Genomic DNA, 14,267 nt, shown 5'->3' on the forward strand with positions numbered 1-14,267 from the left:
CAATTCTTACTTCTGCCCTGGAAGCAACTCCCGCCTCTGGGCACATAGAAAGTGCTCAGTAAACAAGTGTGGAGCAGATGGAGGGCTGCCTGGCTGGGCACCGATTTCTGTTCTAATTTACATTTGTTTATCCTAACCTGTCAGCCTGGGCTCACCTGTGTCCTCCTTGAACTCAGCCCATCTTTGGGCTCCAGGATGGCCCTGGCACCTCTTCCTACAGCCTCTGCAGGCCTGCCCACCCTTCCTTGGGTGTGGGACTCTCCTCAAGGTTTCTGGATGTTGCTACCCTCTCCAGACCTGGAAACCTGCTTCTCACTCTCTGGGTGCCCTTTCGAGACCAGGGTGGCTCACATGCGAACGAGTGGGGGACGGGGTGCTGGAGAGGGAGCTGTGATGGTTACACTGGGAGCTCCTCCTGTTTCTCCAGTTAGCCTGTGGGCCTGGCCCAGGCAGATCAGGCTTTCTAACAGGGGTTCCGAAAGGCAGGAAAGGGGTTCGTCATCGACAGTCAAGATTTTAAGGAAGGCTAATGTTTATTGCATGTTTACCAGCAAGAAGGAACCCCAGCTAGTAAAGCGTTCTAGTTTTGACTGGAAACATGCCCACTCAGTGAGGTAACTTCCAGTCTCCGGCGCTCACCGGGATGTAAGCAAGTATGTAAGTCCTTGGTTTCAAAGGGGAAATAAATGATTACTTAAGAAATGCAGTTTAATAAGCAAAAATTTTGAAACAAGGGGGTCTTAGGAGCCTGATGGAAGTGACGAGTTGGGGACCTCAGGTCAAGCTGCCCACCCAGCACAGGCTCACTGAGGACCCCGGGAGGGAGGAGGGGCCGCGGGCCTGGTGGGGCTGGTGGGGCTGGTGGGGCTGTTGGGGGAGGGAGAGCTGGCAGCAGGGGTGTCGCAGGTGCTCCAGGAGGGAGTAGCGTCTATGGGACTGGAAGTCAGGGGCAGAAAAGGGTTCTTTTTTTTTTTTTTTCGTCAGGTGAAGCTTAAGGGTAGGGATAGGAAAGGAAAGGAAGCAGTAAAAAGAAGGCAAGGAGCAGCCTGCATCAGACCTAAAAGGCACTAGCATCAAAGACAGCCTTGCCTGAGCACTTACTCTGCCGGCACTGGTCTAAGCACCTCACACGTCCGGATTCACTGAGTCCTCTGCCAGGCCCAGGACGCAGGTAGTTGCCCCATTTGCTTGCAGGGTAGGAAACTGAGGTCAAGCGGCTTGCTCAACGTCACGCCTCCAGTAAGTGGTGGAGGCGGGACTTGACCCAGGCCAGCTGGCTCCAGAGCCCGCGGGGCCTCAACTCCTGACAACAAGCCAATTAGCCCAGGGCTCGGTTTCATCCACGCGAGGCTCCAGCCTGGAGAGAGCTCTGGAAGGGGTTGCTCCCCGGTGGCTGCCGGCTGCTGATCGGCCAGCAGCTGGAGTGGGCGAGGGTGCGGGCCACCAGTCCTGGGAGGCTGGGGGGACAGCAGGCGAGGCAAGGGGGTGCCCCAGAGGGCAGCCTGGGTCTCAGTGAGGGTGGAAAGCGGGGAGAGGGCTGGATTGGGCAACCCGCCGGCCCGTGCAGGCTGCGAGCTGTGGTGCGGAGTTGCAGTGAGGCGTCCTCCCCCAACCTGTGCCTGCGCTGAGTCCTGGGAGTGGGCACCGAGGCAGGCTAAGCAGCATCAGGGCATCTAAAGACCCCTGTGTGCGTGTGTGGGTGCGCATGTGCTTCGAGGTGGAATGCGTCTCCCCTCAGGGCAATCTGGCCGTGTCAGTGACCCCTGCCCCAGATCTCGTGTCCCCAGGCATGACACCAGCCTTCATTCAGCTGGGCTATAAAATGAACCCAAGGTAAAACCCCCTCCACGAACCTACTCACGCACCCGAATGACTCGAAATCCCTTCAAAATTTCCCCTGGGGAGGTGGACGACATTGCCTTCCTCAAATGACTTTGTACTTCTCAGGAACTGCCATCAGAGCCCTGAGGCTTCCCTTTGGCTCTCTCTCTGCAGCGGTGGCCTGTCCTAGTTCTCTGAAGGGTCAGAGGACCAAGAAGGGAATGGCTGCAAAGGACCCGGAACCGGGCCTGGAATATCACTCACGGTGCTCAAGAGGGCAGCTGTCACTATTAACACCCACCCACCACCTTATTTCTAGAGGCGCCTGGTACCCTCCTAGCTTCTACTCTTTTGGCACCTGCCCAAACAGCCACAGATCTCTGGGAGCTGGGAGTCCCATTTTGTGGCAGAAATGTGATCATGGAGTTGAAAGGGATGAATTTTTATGAGTGGCTCCTAAACCAGCTCAAAGGGCAGATTCCAAAGAGAACCTGGAATGAGGAGACTTCTGTGGAGGGACTCTGCTCTCTGGGGGCTTCAAAGAAGGGGACGGTGGGCTCTGCTTTGGAGGAGCAAGTGTCTGTCCCATGCCATTTGGCTCATTCCAAGATGGTACCAAGGCAGCTGGCCCAGAGCAGGGAGGGCCATGCTGGTCATTCCTGGGTTGCTTTTGGGGCTACTTTTACTGCCATCATTAGTCATAATTTATCATGACCCCAAGCATGACCTTGCAGGCTTGTAAAGTGTGGCTCTGTGAAGGGGATCAGAGAATGAAGGCGCCAACGTGGGAACCCTGGAGAAGGAAAACATGAGTTACGTTAGGAAATAACCTTTGGCGTTACTGCATATTTAACCTGGAGTCAGTCGTGGATCCTGCTGTCTTTGGTAATACCTTCCTTTGGTAATTTTCCTTAATGATCAGAACAACTATTTTCGTCTTGTTTTTCCCAGATGTCAGGCCATTATTTCAACCAAGTGTGTGTTGGACTTTAACCTGAGAATATGGCACAAGCTTTGAAGTCAGATTTTTTTTTAAAACTGTGGGGCTGGCCCTGGCTCGACCATCTGAAAATCAACTGGTATTTATGTATATTTAGACAGCCACATAGTTAGACCTATCCGCATCTACAAAGACTGCTTCAAAGTATCTTAGTTGGGGACACAGAACACAGAACTGCTGTGTGAAGCCTGGCCTTGGAACCAGCATCTGACCTTGGCCAGCCCCAACCACCCCAAGCCCCTCTCCTCCTGGGGAAAATAGCAAAAACAAGTATATGAATGTCTTATACAGGGCTCTGTATACAGTAGATGCTCAATAAATATCTCATTTGGAGAAGCTGGGAAAAGGAAGTAGAAAGAAACAGAGAGACCTGAGTTCACTTCCTCTGTGTAATAAGGAAGGGGATGGAAAGGGAGAGATAGAGGGAAAGGGAGGGAAAGTAGATACGATGGATGAATAAGGAAATATATCCGTTCCCTGTGCGTGGGTTATTTAACTTCTTTGAGGCTTAGTTTCTTTATCTATAAGATGGGGATAATAACACCTACCTCACTTAGTTGTTATGAGGATTAGAAAAGTAGCTAGTATGGAATGTCATTCATAGCTCACTAAGGGCAGTGATCACTGTTACCACCACTCAGTACCCTGCGTCTATTACACGTCTGGTCTACTCTCCTGACTTTTACTCTCCTAGCAGTGCCGTGAGCACCAAAGATGCATAAACGTAAAGGTGATGTTTCTTCTCTTGTTTTCATTTTAAAAAGCACCAATGAATTAATCATGTTGCCATTAACAGAACTCGATGTCACGTTACCATTAGATGCTGTTCTTAACATTCACGTTAAGAACTGTGGCACAGGCCAGTCCCCATGAACTGGGGCAAGTTCTGGGCTTGTTCTATTTATAGGCCCAAGCAAGAGGCAAACCGAATGTGGTCATTTCTCTGGCTAGGCTGTGACTCCAAAACAAGGGTCTGTAGCTGTCAGGAACTGAAACTGAGTCAGAAGCAAAAGTGGCTTGTGCGGCTCTAGATTTTCCTGCCTATGCGGAGGCGGGAGGCCGAACAAAGAAGCAGGTCACTGTGAGAGGCTGAGGACCTGCCGAGAGTTCAAGCAAGACGAGCGTGGGGCAGAGGTGGAGGGAACTCTCACAGATACATCTAACCCCTCATTTGTTAAAATCAAGATGACATCATTTTGTCTTCCTAGTCACACAGACAGGGTCACTCTTCCAAAGGGGGCATATTCATTGGCAGGACTTTTTAACAGGGGCATTCTGACTTTTTAGGAAAAGGCCAAAGTCAACATCAGAAAATCCTTTTTCTGGTCTGCAATAATAACAACCACTGTTTAGCAAACGTTTCTATGCACCAAGCTCTGTGCTTTGTGATTTATATACTTTTCTTATTTAATTCTCACAACCCTGGGAGGCAGATGGTATTATTCCCATTTTACAGATGAGGAAAACAAAACTCAGTGAGATTAAGTAAAGATCCACACTGGAGCCCGCTCACCCCAACAGAGGCTCCCACCACTCGACTCTCCCTGCTCTTTCCAAGCCTGCGTCCAGTGACCTCATGTTGGGAGCTTGGAATCGGTCATGGTGAGAGCATTTACACCATGGGAATCGGCAAACAATACAAACCAGCCCCCTCCTTTTATTTCTCTTCTTTTTTAAACTGCTGAAGAACTGCTCATTAAATATTTACCAGCCACTAAGTGGGCAGAACCAGGATTCAAATACAAGTATCTCTCCTCCTCAAGCCCACCCTCTTTCCAGTTCATCCCAAGGAGAAAACGAGCTCTCTCTCTCTCTCTCTCTCTAACAAAGCACCGTCTCCCTATTGTCGTGGGTCCTCAGGAAACCAAGAGGCTGGGAGAAGGCTGAACACTGGCTGCCCCGGTCTCTTGTGCCTCCTCCCCGGCACCCCAGGAGATGCCCTGATGCAGCCATTAGTAGTAAACACTCATAACATCTGAGTCCTTTTCCTTGTCTGTGCTGAGCTAAAGATTCAACTGAAATTACAAGGGCCGAGTAAGCTGGAGACAGGATTTACAAGGTAATAATAATGTGCTGTCGTATATGGCACTTTTGATCTTCAAAGCATTTTATAGCCATTTACTAATTAGTCCTGGGCTGCACTCTGTGCGCAGGTACAATGCTCAGTGATGGGCGAACTAGCAAGAAGTGTTTAAAAAATACACAGGCGACTGTCGCCCATTTACAAGTGCCACTTGCTTCCATTGCTGTTGTGGGTAGAGATAAAAATCTCACAAACACTGGTTCTGAGTCCCTGGCATTTGAAATATGAAGTGGCTATTGTCACCTTCTGTTCTTTGGTTCTGCATAAGAAAATGAGCCCAAATCTTCCCCCTGTGCTAAGGGGGCTGAAAGTCTTTTTAAAAATCATATAATCTCCATGCTCACAAACCTACACAGAGTACATCATCCTTCGCTGGGGAAGAAAGAAGTCTCAGTTTGTTTACTAGAGTCATGGACGAACGTGAGAAGCGGTACTGGATCTGGAGCTGGGAGCCTGGGCTGAGTCCTGACTCTGGCACCGACTGGCTGGTGATCATGGGTAACTCGCTTAACCTCTCTGATCTTGCTTCCTCATCTGTGGAACAGGGGCGACCCTCCTCACTTGCTTACTTCACAGGTCTGCTGCAGAGATGTGCTGAGATAAAGTGCAGGACAGCACTTCTGGTTGGATTGGGCCTGCTTCCCAGACGTGCGGGCTACCGTCGACAATCTGGCCAGCCTGAGCCATCTGGATCCCAAGAGACTGGCAGGGGCAGGAGGGCCACTCTCAGGTCACACTGCCCAATACTGGCTGCTGTCACTGCGGACTGGCGATTTGACATGCCAGGGGTCCAGGCCACGTGACCTCACCCCACCCCACAGCTGCCAACCACCCCCAGCTAGAACTGGAGCTAGAAACCCTTACTGGGTCTGAAGCAAACCCTGAGTCTGTCTACTCTAGGCTCTGTGGGCAGTGAGCCCAATCCGTGCCCCTCCATCCTGAGTGACCATGTCACGGTGCAGGAGAGTGGAAACTGGCACACAGCTGCCCTGGGGCAGAGGAGGTAGGCAGCTGGCCAGGGTCAGAAGAGACTCCAGCATGGTTGCGACCACATGCTCAACAGGATCACCTGGGGACTTTATCAAAATCCGGACGCCCAAGCCCCAGCTAATGAGGTATGATTCAGCGGGCCTGCAGCGGGGCCCTGAGCAGCAGCTCTTTAAAAAGCTCGCCGGGTGGTTCTGACTACACAGAGAAGTGACTTACTCAGGGTCACACTGCCGGCTGACGGCAAAGCTACGGCGCTGACGCAGGACACTGGACTGTTCTCTGTCATGGGAATTCCCAAGGTTTCAAGGCAAAGTACTCAAGTGGTGAAAGATCCCAGAGTTGGGCAGCACTTCGGCTGGAAGCCAAGCTGGGAGGTCTGTTCTACCTGTTCTCCCACCTCCTGAGAACATTCCTGGGTGCTGGAGAATACAGGATGGAGGGGTACCCTCACTGGCCCCCAAAAGGGCCCCGAGCTGGCTCCCTTTCAGGCTGACGTGGTGAAACTGAGCTCCCCCAACAACAAGAGGAGCTGAGGGAAGAGTGAGAGGCTGGGTTCCACCTGTGCGGGCCCTACAGCGGGAGAGAGGCAGGTGGGCCGAAGTAAGAGCACAGGCCACTCAGCCTGCTGGTTTCTCTCGCCTCCGAGCCGAGGTCCCACTTCCCTGTGTCGAAAGCCCTCAGGGTGGAACGGCGCTAAACTAAACTAGACCTTGTCAAGCGGGCAAGTTGGCTGTGGCCAGCCTGGGTGTAAGTTGAGGGAAGTCGTGTGATGGCTCCCGACTCCCAGGTTTGCCCTAATTTGCTGGCAGAGTTTCTTTAGCTCGTGGGCCTTAGTTCTCGCCTCTGACACTGAAGGGAGCAGCAGGGGAGAGGGCTTGGGGGTGAAACAAGATGACTTCTGAAACCCCGCCTGGCTCTGATAATCCATAAATTTAGGGAAGATGGAGCTTGCTCAGGGTACCTTCCCCAACTCCGTTCCCGGATGGCTGCGGAGCTGGCAGGCCTGAGCCCAGGGATCACCCACGGGACCCAACCTGTGTCTTTCAGGTATAATTCGCACAGTGCTTCGTCAGCCCAAACAACTCTCCCATCAGCCTCGGGAGGAGGGATGGAGAGAGGGATGGATTCCTTGATGCATTCAGCAACCTTTAACGACTGCCTCCTGGGTCAGGATGGGCTTTGTACACGGCACACACACAGGGGCCTGGAGATGGATGGGGGAGCGGCGTTTGACGCTGGCACCCAATTGTTCCCGAGCGCTGGCCTAGGGCCCAGCTGGGTAGGTGGCTGAAACCTTGCCAGTTGGTCAGACTCATTCAGGCAGCACCTTTCCAATGAGGGACTGTCCAAATGGGAAAGGTTGGGTGTGAAACACACACGCAAAAGGCGCTGGCTTCAGGGGGAAAGAAAAAAGCAAATGGGTGTTTTATCTGAAAACTTAAAAGAGGTCTCAGAGACAAAGGCTTTGGAATCAGGGTGTGTGCATTTATGATGTCTTAACATTCCCTGGAAAAATAACAGCATCCTGATTTGTGACTTTATTTCTTCCAACTAAGAAGTATACTGAAGGAAACAAAGAGGGAGCAACCAGAGGTGAGGGGCTCTGGGACCCAGGTTCCCGCCAGCCAACTCAAGTTTGGGTTCCAGTCGGGGCGCAAAGCTGCTGTGTGAGCGAAATGCTGCCGTGAAGACATTCCAATGGCTTCCAGGAAGCGGCCATATGTGCTGACACGCATGTGGACAGAGCAGTCTGGCTGGCCACCTCTCAAGACTGGTGTTTCCTAGAGCTTTCCATTGGCAAACGCTGCCTCCTGGAACTGAGGGACAAAGGTTTTGAAATAAGCCCTGGTGGGAAAGGGGGAGAAAAAAAATTGTGGTTAGCACAAACATCTTGAAAAAAAAAAAAGTGCAACTCAGAGCTTTCAACCTAACTCGGAACAGTTGTTATTTATTGTTCATGCATCTTGGATTGGATTCCCTTCCCTGCTGATGCAAAGCCCTCTGGATTTTTCCAAGGGAGGTCCATACAGTTCACTACCGTGCTATCTCTCATGGATATTTAAAGGGCCTGTACTCGGACCTTCCTGGCTGCCAATTCCTATTAGACATCAGTACTCGGGTTCCGTCTGCCCTTCCCCAGGTCAAAGCCAAGGGTCCAAGGGTACAAGCCAGAGAGTGATCAAGCCAACCACCCAGTCGTTTTCATGATCTGAAATATCAACAAGGTTGCACTTTTACTCAAGTGGATCTTTGACTTCATATAGACAGAGAGGGTCTAATAAGAGGGATTTCTAAGTGATCCACGGTCTCCATTTGTTGGCAGACATATTTGTAGTTTGATCTACTGGAAAGAAAGCCAGGCTGGGTATCAGGAGAATGTTCCCTGGTCAGTCACAGACTAGTGACAGGGTCTGGGGCAGACCGTTTGGCTTTTCCGGCAACCAGGTTCGAATCTGGAGAAGCAGGCTCTCTGTCCAACAGCAGGAGAGGGGCACGTGCCACGCTGACTGTGCCAGGCACTGCCTGAGGTGCCAAGGGTTGTGAGATGACCCAGATGTGGCACCTGCCATGCAGGTGATCTCAGTTTAGAGAAGGAGCAGACACGTAAGAAATACCAACTGCGGTGGTGAGGGCATTTATGGCAATGCCATGAGGCACCAGCCTTGGGCAACCAGTGAAGGAGGCGGTGAAGTAGCCATTTTACAGGAGTTCGAGGCAAAAGACACAGCAGGAGCAGAGGCCTGGGGGCGTGGGATGGCTGGTCAGGAGCTGGGAACTAAACACTCTTCCAGAAGAGAAAGGGTGAGGTAGAAAGCAGAGGGAGAGGAAGCCGCAGAGGTTGCGGTGGGCACCCCGTGTGTCTCCCAGTCCTCCCTCCCGCACCCCTGATGCCTGTGAGATCAGAGCAGTCACAATGGACTTATCCAGAAGTGGCTCACCTGGACCTGTGACTTGAGCTAGGAAGGGCCACCAAGACACCTGTCACCATCAGTACCACAAAGGCCTCAGTACCGTACCCACGTCTATGTTATTTAGGATATGGTTCTAATAAGCTGGGCACTCCAGGCTCCCAGGAGGTCAGAAGCCCCACATTAGGAGTCGGGGAGCTAACTTAAAGGCAGAGGGCAGACCTGCTGAAGCTGCGAGAGGCAACAAGGTGAAGCCCATCCGTGAGAAGAGAGCAGAGAACTGCTCAGCAGTCATGAAACTCAAACGGGTGGTTCAGTGTCGGCGGTTCAGTGTCAAATGGGTGGCTCAGCGTCCGGCGAAGAGCCCCACACAACTCAGCAGCCCCGGGGTCGCCGCTAAATCGCCGCTAAGAGCAGTCACTGATGACACCTGCCTGATCCCCTCCCCTAATGCCAAGTCACCGGAAACCCTCTTTCAAATTTCCGTGCTTTGCTGAATTTTTTCAGTCCCAGTCTCTGCAGCCTCTCTGCCACATTCACGCGTGGGCGCCTGTGTCTGGGAGCTCTCTTTCCCTGGGACATTACACGTCTAGACCCCCTCCGTCCCTCCTTCTCTCCCTCCCGCCTTCCCCACTCCCACACGAAATCTCTCCTTGGCCTCTTCCCGTCCTGCTCGCCACTCCCCTCGCTTCCTCTCAGGCTCGAAACACCCTCAGCAGAGAACCTCCCCCGGACCCCGCCACCAACCAATCTGGGTCTCCAGCCCTTATTTCTCTCCCAAACTTCCAGGCCCACATTTCCAACCACCTGCAGGACATTGTGACCTGGACGTCTCTCTATAACTCAAGCCAGTGTGTTCCAAATGCACTTTTTCATCAATATTACGCATTTGAAAGTGCTTCGGCCCCCTGGTACTTCTGTAACAGAACCCTCAGTTTCCACTTCTCCCTAAACCCCTGCGATGAATTCATCCTGAAGTTTCTTCCTCTTCCTCCCCGGTGTCCCAACACCTGGGCTCCCTGTCTTGTTACCTTTCACAAAACTGCTGTTTCTCCCCGAGACAAAAGGCTTACTTCGCTTTTCTGTTGCAACTAAATCAATTCTCTTTGAACGTGGGTCTCTGCCACCACCCCAACCAAGACCCTTCATCTGCCCAAACTCGCAGCCTGGCATGCCATGATTTTTACTATTTGCACTTTTCCTCGGTTACGTTTTTGGGATCGTGCCTCCCCCCACCTCTGAGAAGCTGAGGAAGCTAAGGATCCTCTCCCAGAAAAACTGCAGGTAAGGCTCCTCACTGTGATGTCACGCGCAGTCGGGGGGCGTCGTAAGCCCCCGAAGCCCACGCACCGGCCAGGACGCCAGCCCGCACGCCCGCTCCCTGCTGTCTGGCCACCTGCTCTTCCTCACACGTGCCATTTCCACCTCGGGGCTTTAGTCACGCTCAGGACAAATGCCCTTGCCCCCATCAAGGCTTCCCTGGCCACCAGAAGCTTCTCTCCCTGCTTGCAGACGCTCTCTGTGCTTCTGCTGGGGCACGTGTCACGTGTGCACACGGCTTGCTGGCCGGGCTGCACTGCCAGACCTGGGAAGCAGGGGGCATGTCCCCTTCTCAGTGACCCCACAGGCTGCCCGTACACAGGGCCCAGTGTGGACTTCACGGCTGTAATTAAGGTAACTACCGATGGCCACCGGGTTTGCAAGAGCAGTTCAAGCACGTCCCTTGCACGCTGTCGAGGAAAGTGAGAGAGAGCAACCCCACAAAGCAGGCAAATGCAACGTTTAGGTTCTGAGGAAGAAAACTATAAAACTGTCGTCCATTCTCAAACTTCAACCTATGCCGACAGTTAGTGAGAAGGGTAAACACAACTCCACCTGCATCCTGATCCAGCCAAGCCGCCACCTTCTCTGAGGCTTTAGGACCGCAAATCCCTTGCCCACGATCGTCCTTATGGGAAGGGGCACTGTGATGGGGCAGAAGGAGCCCCTGACCGAGGGTGAGGCTGGCCGGGCGAGAGAAGCCCTGAGCCTTGTTTCCCCACAGTGAGGAGGGGCAACAAGCCCACCCTGATGTGACGCTCACACACAAGACGTGTGGGAAGGAACCTTGCCAACTGGCTGCCGCCCCTCGGACGTGAGGGCCGTTCGTTCCTTCCCTGTGCTTCACCTGCTGCTGTCTCCCCAGCGATATCTGTGTTTGCTGGAGGGGAGCCTGGTGGCCCTTCTTCAGAGGGTCAGATATTGACAGGCTGCTGCCCGTCTCCGCTGCATCTGCTTTACTGCCTGACGGACACCGTGGAGTGTGACGTACCCCAGCACCCCTGGGCGGGGTGGCGTCCCTGTCCCAAGTCACAGGGGAGGACATCAGGGGCACAGGCTGTTGGCTCCAAGATAGGTGCCCGATGAGGGAGTGGTGCTGGCTGCTGCTGGAACGGGCCCTGGGCACCGGGGCAGGGGCGTCTCTTCCCCGCTCTCCCTCCTCAGGCCCGGCCTCACACTGGGCAAATCTCATCAGCTCAGTTTTTCCTTGGAAACTTCTGGGGAAGGGGCCACACCAGTGCAAGCTCCTTAGACCGAAAGGTCTTGGCAAGAGGGAGCAAGCTTTAAAGCAAGCTTTTTCCTTCTTCAGAAAGTTCTGAAGTTTCCTGTGGTGTCCTGGGCTTTCCCTGCCAGGGCAAAGGGTGTGACGCCAAGGGGAAGCAGTGCGGAGAAGGGCTATTGAAAGGCATGATGCTGCCAGCTGTTGTCAGTGCGTCCTTCTCAACGCGGGTCCTCACCAAGTCGGCTCAGGGAGGGGAGGAGGAAGGGGAAAATGACAACTGGCTCCCATCCATCGATAGGTTTTCTTTTGAAGTGTTGTTTTCATTTATTTCAGTTTTTATCAGAGAAAATGGAGAGCTGCCCAGAGTATACTGCTTGCCAGTGGCACTAGTTGTCTGTCACCTTTTAAAAAACGCTTTCACCCAAAGACAAAGTGTATGGTAAGCTTTAAAAGTGTAAGCGTGTTACGGGGGGGTGGGGGGAAGGTCTTCTCACGTCCCCCTTAACTGGCCAAAAGGGCCCTCAGGGAGAGAGGCCTTGAGGCAGCCAAGCTCCTCATTCTACTCCCACTGGAAGAGAAATTATTTTTAGACCAAATTAGAGCTAAATATGCCTTCGGACAACATAAAGCTCTGACCCTCTTCACTGATCTCAGTCCCTTTGCCCTGGGTTTTATTTATTTCTTTGGCTGCGCTGTGGGGCATGCAGGATCTTAGTTCCCCGACCAGGGATTGAACCTGTGCCCCCTGCTCTGGGAGCACGGAGTCTTAACCACTGGACCGCCAGGGAAGTCCCTTCACTCTGGGTTTTCTAAGATCACAACTCCATCCGATCCCAGAGTCTCAGGATAGCAGGATAAAACTTAAAGAACTGACCCCAGGCTGAGGCCAGGTAGGTTTTCCATGAATTGGAAGCAGCACTGGCTCATGGCCTCAGCTCACAGGCACAGCAGGGGCGGAGTAGACAGACCCCTGAGGCCAGGAATCAGGGTGCTGGGCTGCTCAGCAGGTCTACTTTTCCGGGCCCTGGGTCCAGGAGTAAGCCTCTTCCCTTCTCTGGGCACCAGATCCCTCATCTTCAAGGCAGGGAGCTGCGCCTGATGATCTCCAAGGCCCTGCAGGCTGGAGGCTGTGAAGGACAGGCAGTGTGGGCTCAAGGCCTGGCCCTGCTCCTTACTGGCTGTACCACCTGGGCAAGTGACTCACCGGTTTAGCTTTAATTTCTTCAACTCTAAGAGGTGAGCCATGACGCCTACCTTAAAGGATGATCCTCATGAGGATTAAATGAGATGCTCCGTGTAAGCACTTGGCCTGGTACCTGGCAAACCAGTTGATCAATGGGTGTCAACTGTTACCGTGGGGACCCAGCTGGGTCTGAGGGGAGAGGCGGACAGCCAGGGCATGTGTGGCTGCAGAAGAGAAAACCCCTATGTGGATGGAGAGGTCCTATGGTCCTTACTCCTGGCTCATCCTTTCCCCTGGGCCTTCTTGGATCGTTTTTCACGTATCGTATTGAGCTGGCAGCTGGAGGCACAGAGGTGGTCAGTCTCAGCATCGGACACCCAGCCAAAGTGGTTGGGACACTGCGTACCTCTTGAAATGCAGCCCGGAGCTGCTGGAGGCGTGCTCGTGGTACCAGCGGGAGGCGCCTGCGCCCGGCCGGCTTCTGCTTGAGCCGCTGCGTGCGCTCCCGTGTGTGGCTCTGGTCAAAAGCTTGGTCGGGGGGAGGTCGCAGCCGTGGACTAGATGGATGTTTAAGAATCACGCGGCTCTGGCTACCCCAGACGGGGGTACTGAAGTGGGCCCAGTCCTCAAGCAGACCTTTTTCTGTCCAGGTCAACAAGTATTATAAAGGGGAGGCAGTGGGGCAAGTGAAAAGAGCACTGAGCCATGAGGCAGAAGACACGGGCTCTAGTCCAGGCCCTGGCTCGCCGGGTCATCGGGAGCTGGGCCTCAGCTTCCTCACCTCTAACAGGAAGACGGATACTTGGCAATCTCTAAGCGCCACCCAGTTATGGTTCTGAGACACCCACGTGACCTTGAGCAAGCCACTTAACCTCTTTGTGTCCTGCCTCTTCACCTGTTCAATGAAGGCACCAGCCAAGCCCAGGCCCCGACGCACCGTAGGTGATGGTGGTGAGGGGAGATGGTGGTCGCCTTATCTGGGATGCTTTTTCACAAACATGGCAGAGCTCCGATCAGATGTTCAGGGAACTACAGGCAGTTGGTGAGAGGGAAGGAAGGCCTGTTCCTCTCGGCCATGTCTGCCCTCCAACTGAGAGGAGGTCCAGAGTCAGGGAGCTCAGACTAAGTTGTCGGGGGAAACAATGCCTGGGAAATCCAATCATCTATGTGTTCTGGGGAAGGGGCTCTGGCGGCACTAAAGAGAGTGGTGACAGGGAGCTGTCAGGAAGATCCTCAGAGGCCTTGAGATGAAGGCAGTTAGGAAACTTTCTTCAACAAGGCTCATCAAAAGGGATTTTCCCTGCTGGAATTATAGGTCTTGATTTATTCAATGGACCTTTTCAAAAGAACAAAAATCCATGCAATCAACATCTGAACAATTGAATCAGTACGGCTTTAAGAAAATGAAAACAAAAACAGAGAATAAAAAGCCCTAAGAGGTTGGAGACTCCGGAGAAAGAGGAAGGAAGCCCATAAAGCAGATTAAACATCGCATAGGTGGCACTCACAACACTGTCCCGTGGGGCAGGAGTCAAGGTCCCACTTTGCAGGTGAGAAAACAGACGCTGAGCGAGTTTAGTTAAGATACACCCTGACCCCAGTGCCACCGGAGCTCGTCTTGCTGCGGGAGCGCGACTTCAAGGAGGAGACCTTGTGATCTTGCCGCCTTTAGCCTCATATACTTGGGGCCTTTTATTTGGCAGGAGCCTAAACAATTGCTCTTTTCCCAAACTGGACTC

At 53.1% G+C, this 14,267-nt stretch overlaps 1 protein-coding gene across 4 annotated transcripts in view; it reads right to left on the reverse strand.

The window, feature by feature from the left end:
* Positions 1-514: 514 nt before the first annotated feature.
* The window catches only part of BABAM2 (BRISC and BRCA1 A complex member 2), a 450,608-nt gene continuing 436,855 nt past the window's right edge, over positions 515-14,267 (reverse strand). For 3 of the 4 annotated variants that reach the window (XM_082357625.1, XM_082357623.1, XM_082357624.1), the window contains exon 12: positions 515-2,614. In XM_082357625.1, coding sequence (XP_082213751.1) covers positions 2,530-2,614 — 85 coding nt within the window. In that variant the 3' untranslated portion in view covers positions 515-2,529. Of the gene's footprint in view, positions 2,615-7,417; positions 7,740-14,267 lie in introns of those variants that run through there. The other variant, XM_082357626.1, reaches the window with a different exon arrangement.

This window comes from Balaenoptera borealis (assembly GCF_965194805.1).
Source record: "Balaenoptera borealis genome assembly, chromosome: 15".
Lineage (NCBI taxonomy): Eukaryota > Metazoa > Chordata > Mammalia > Artiodactyla > Balaenopteridae > Balaenoptera > Balaenoptera borealis.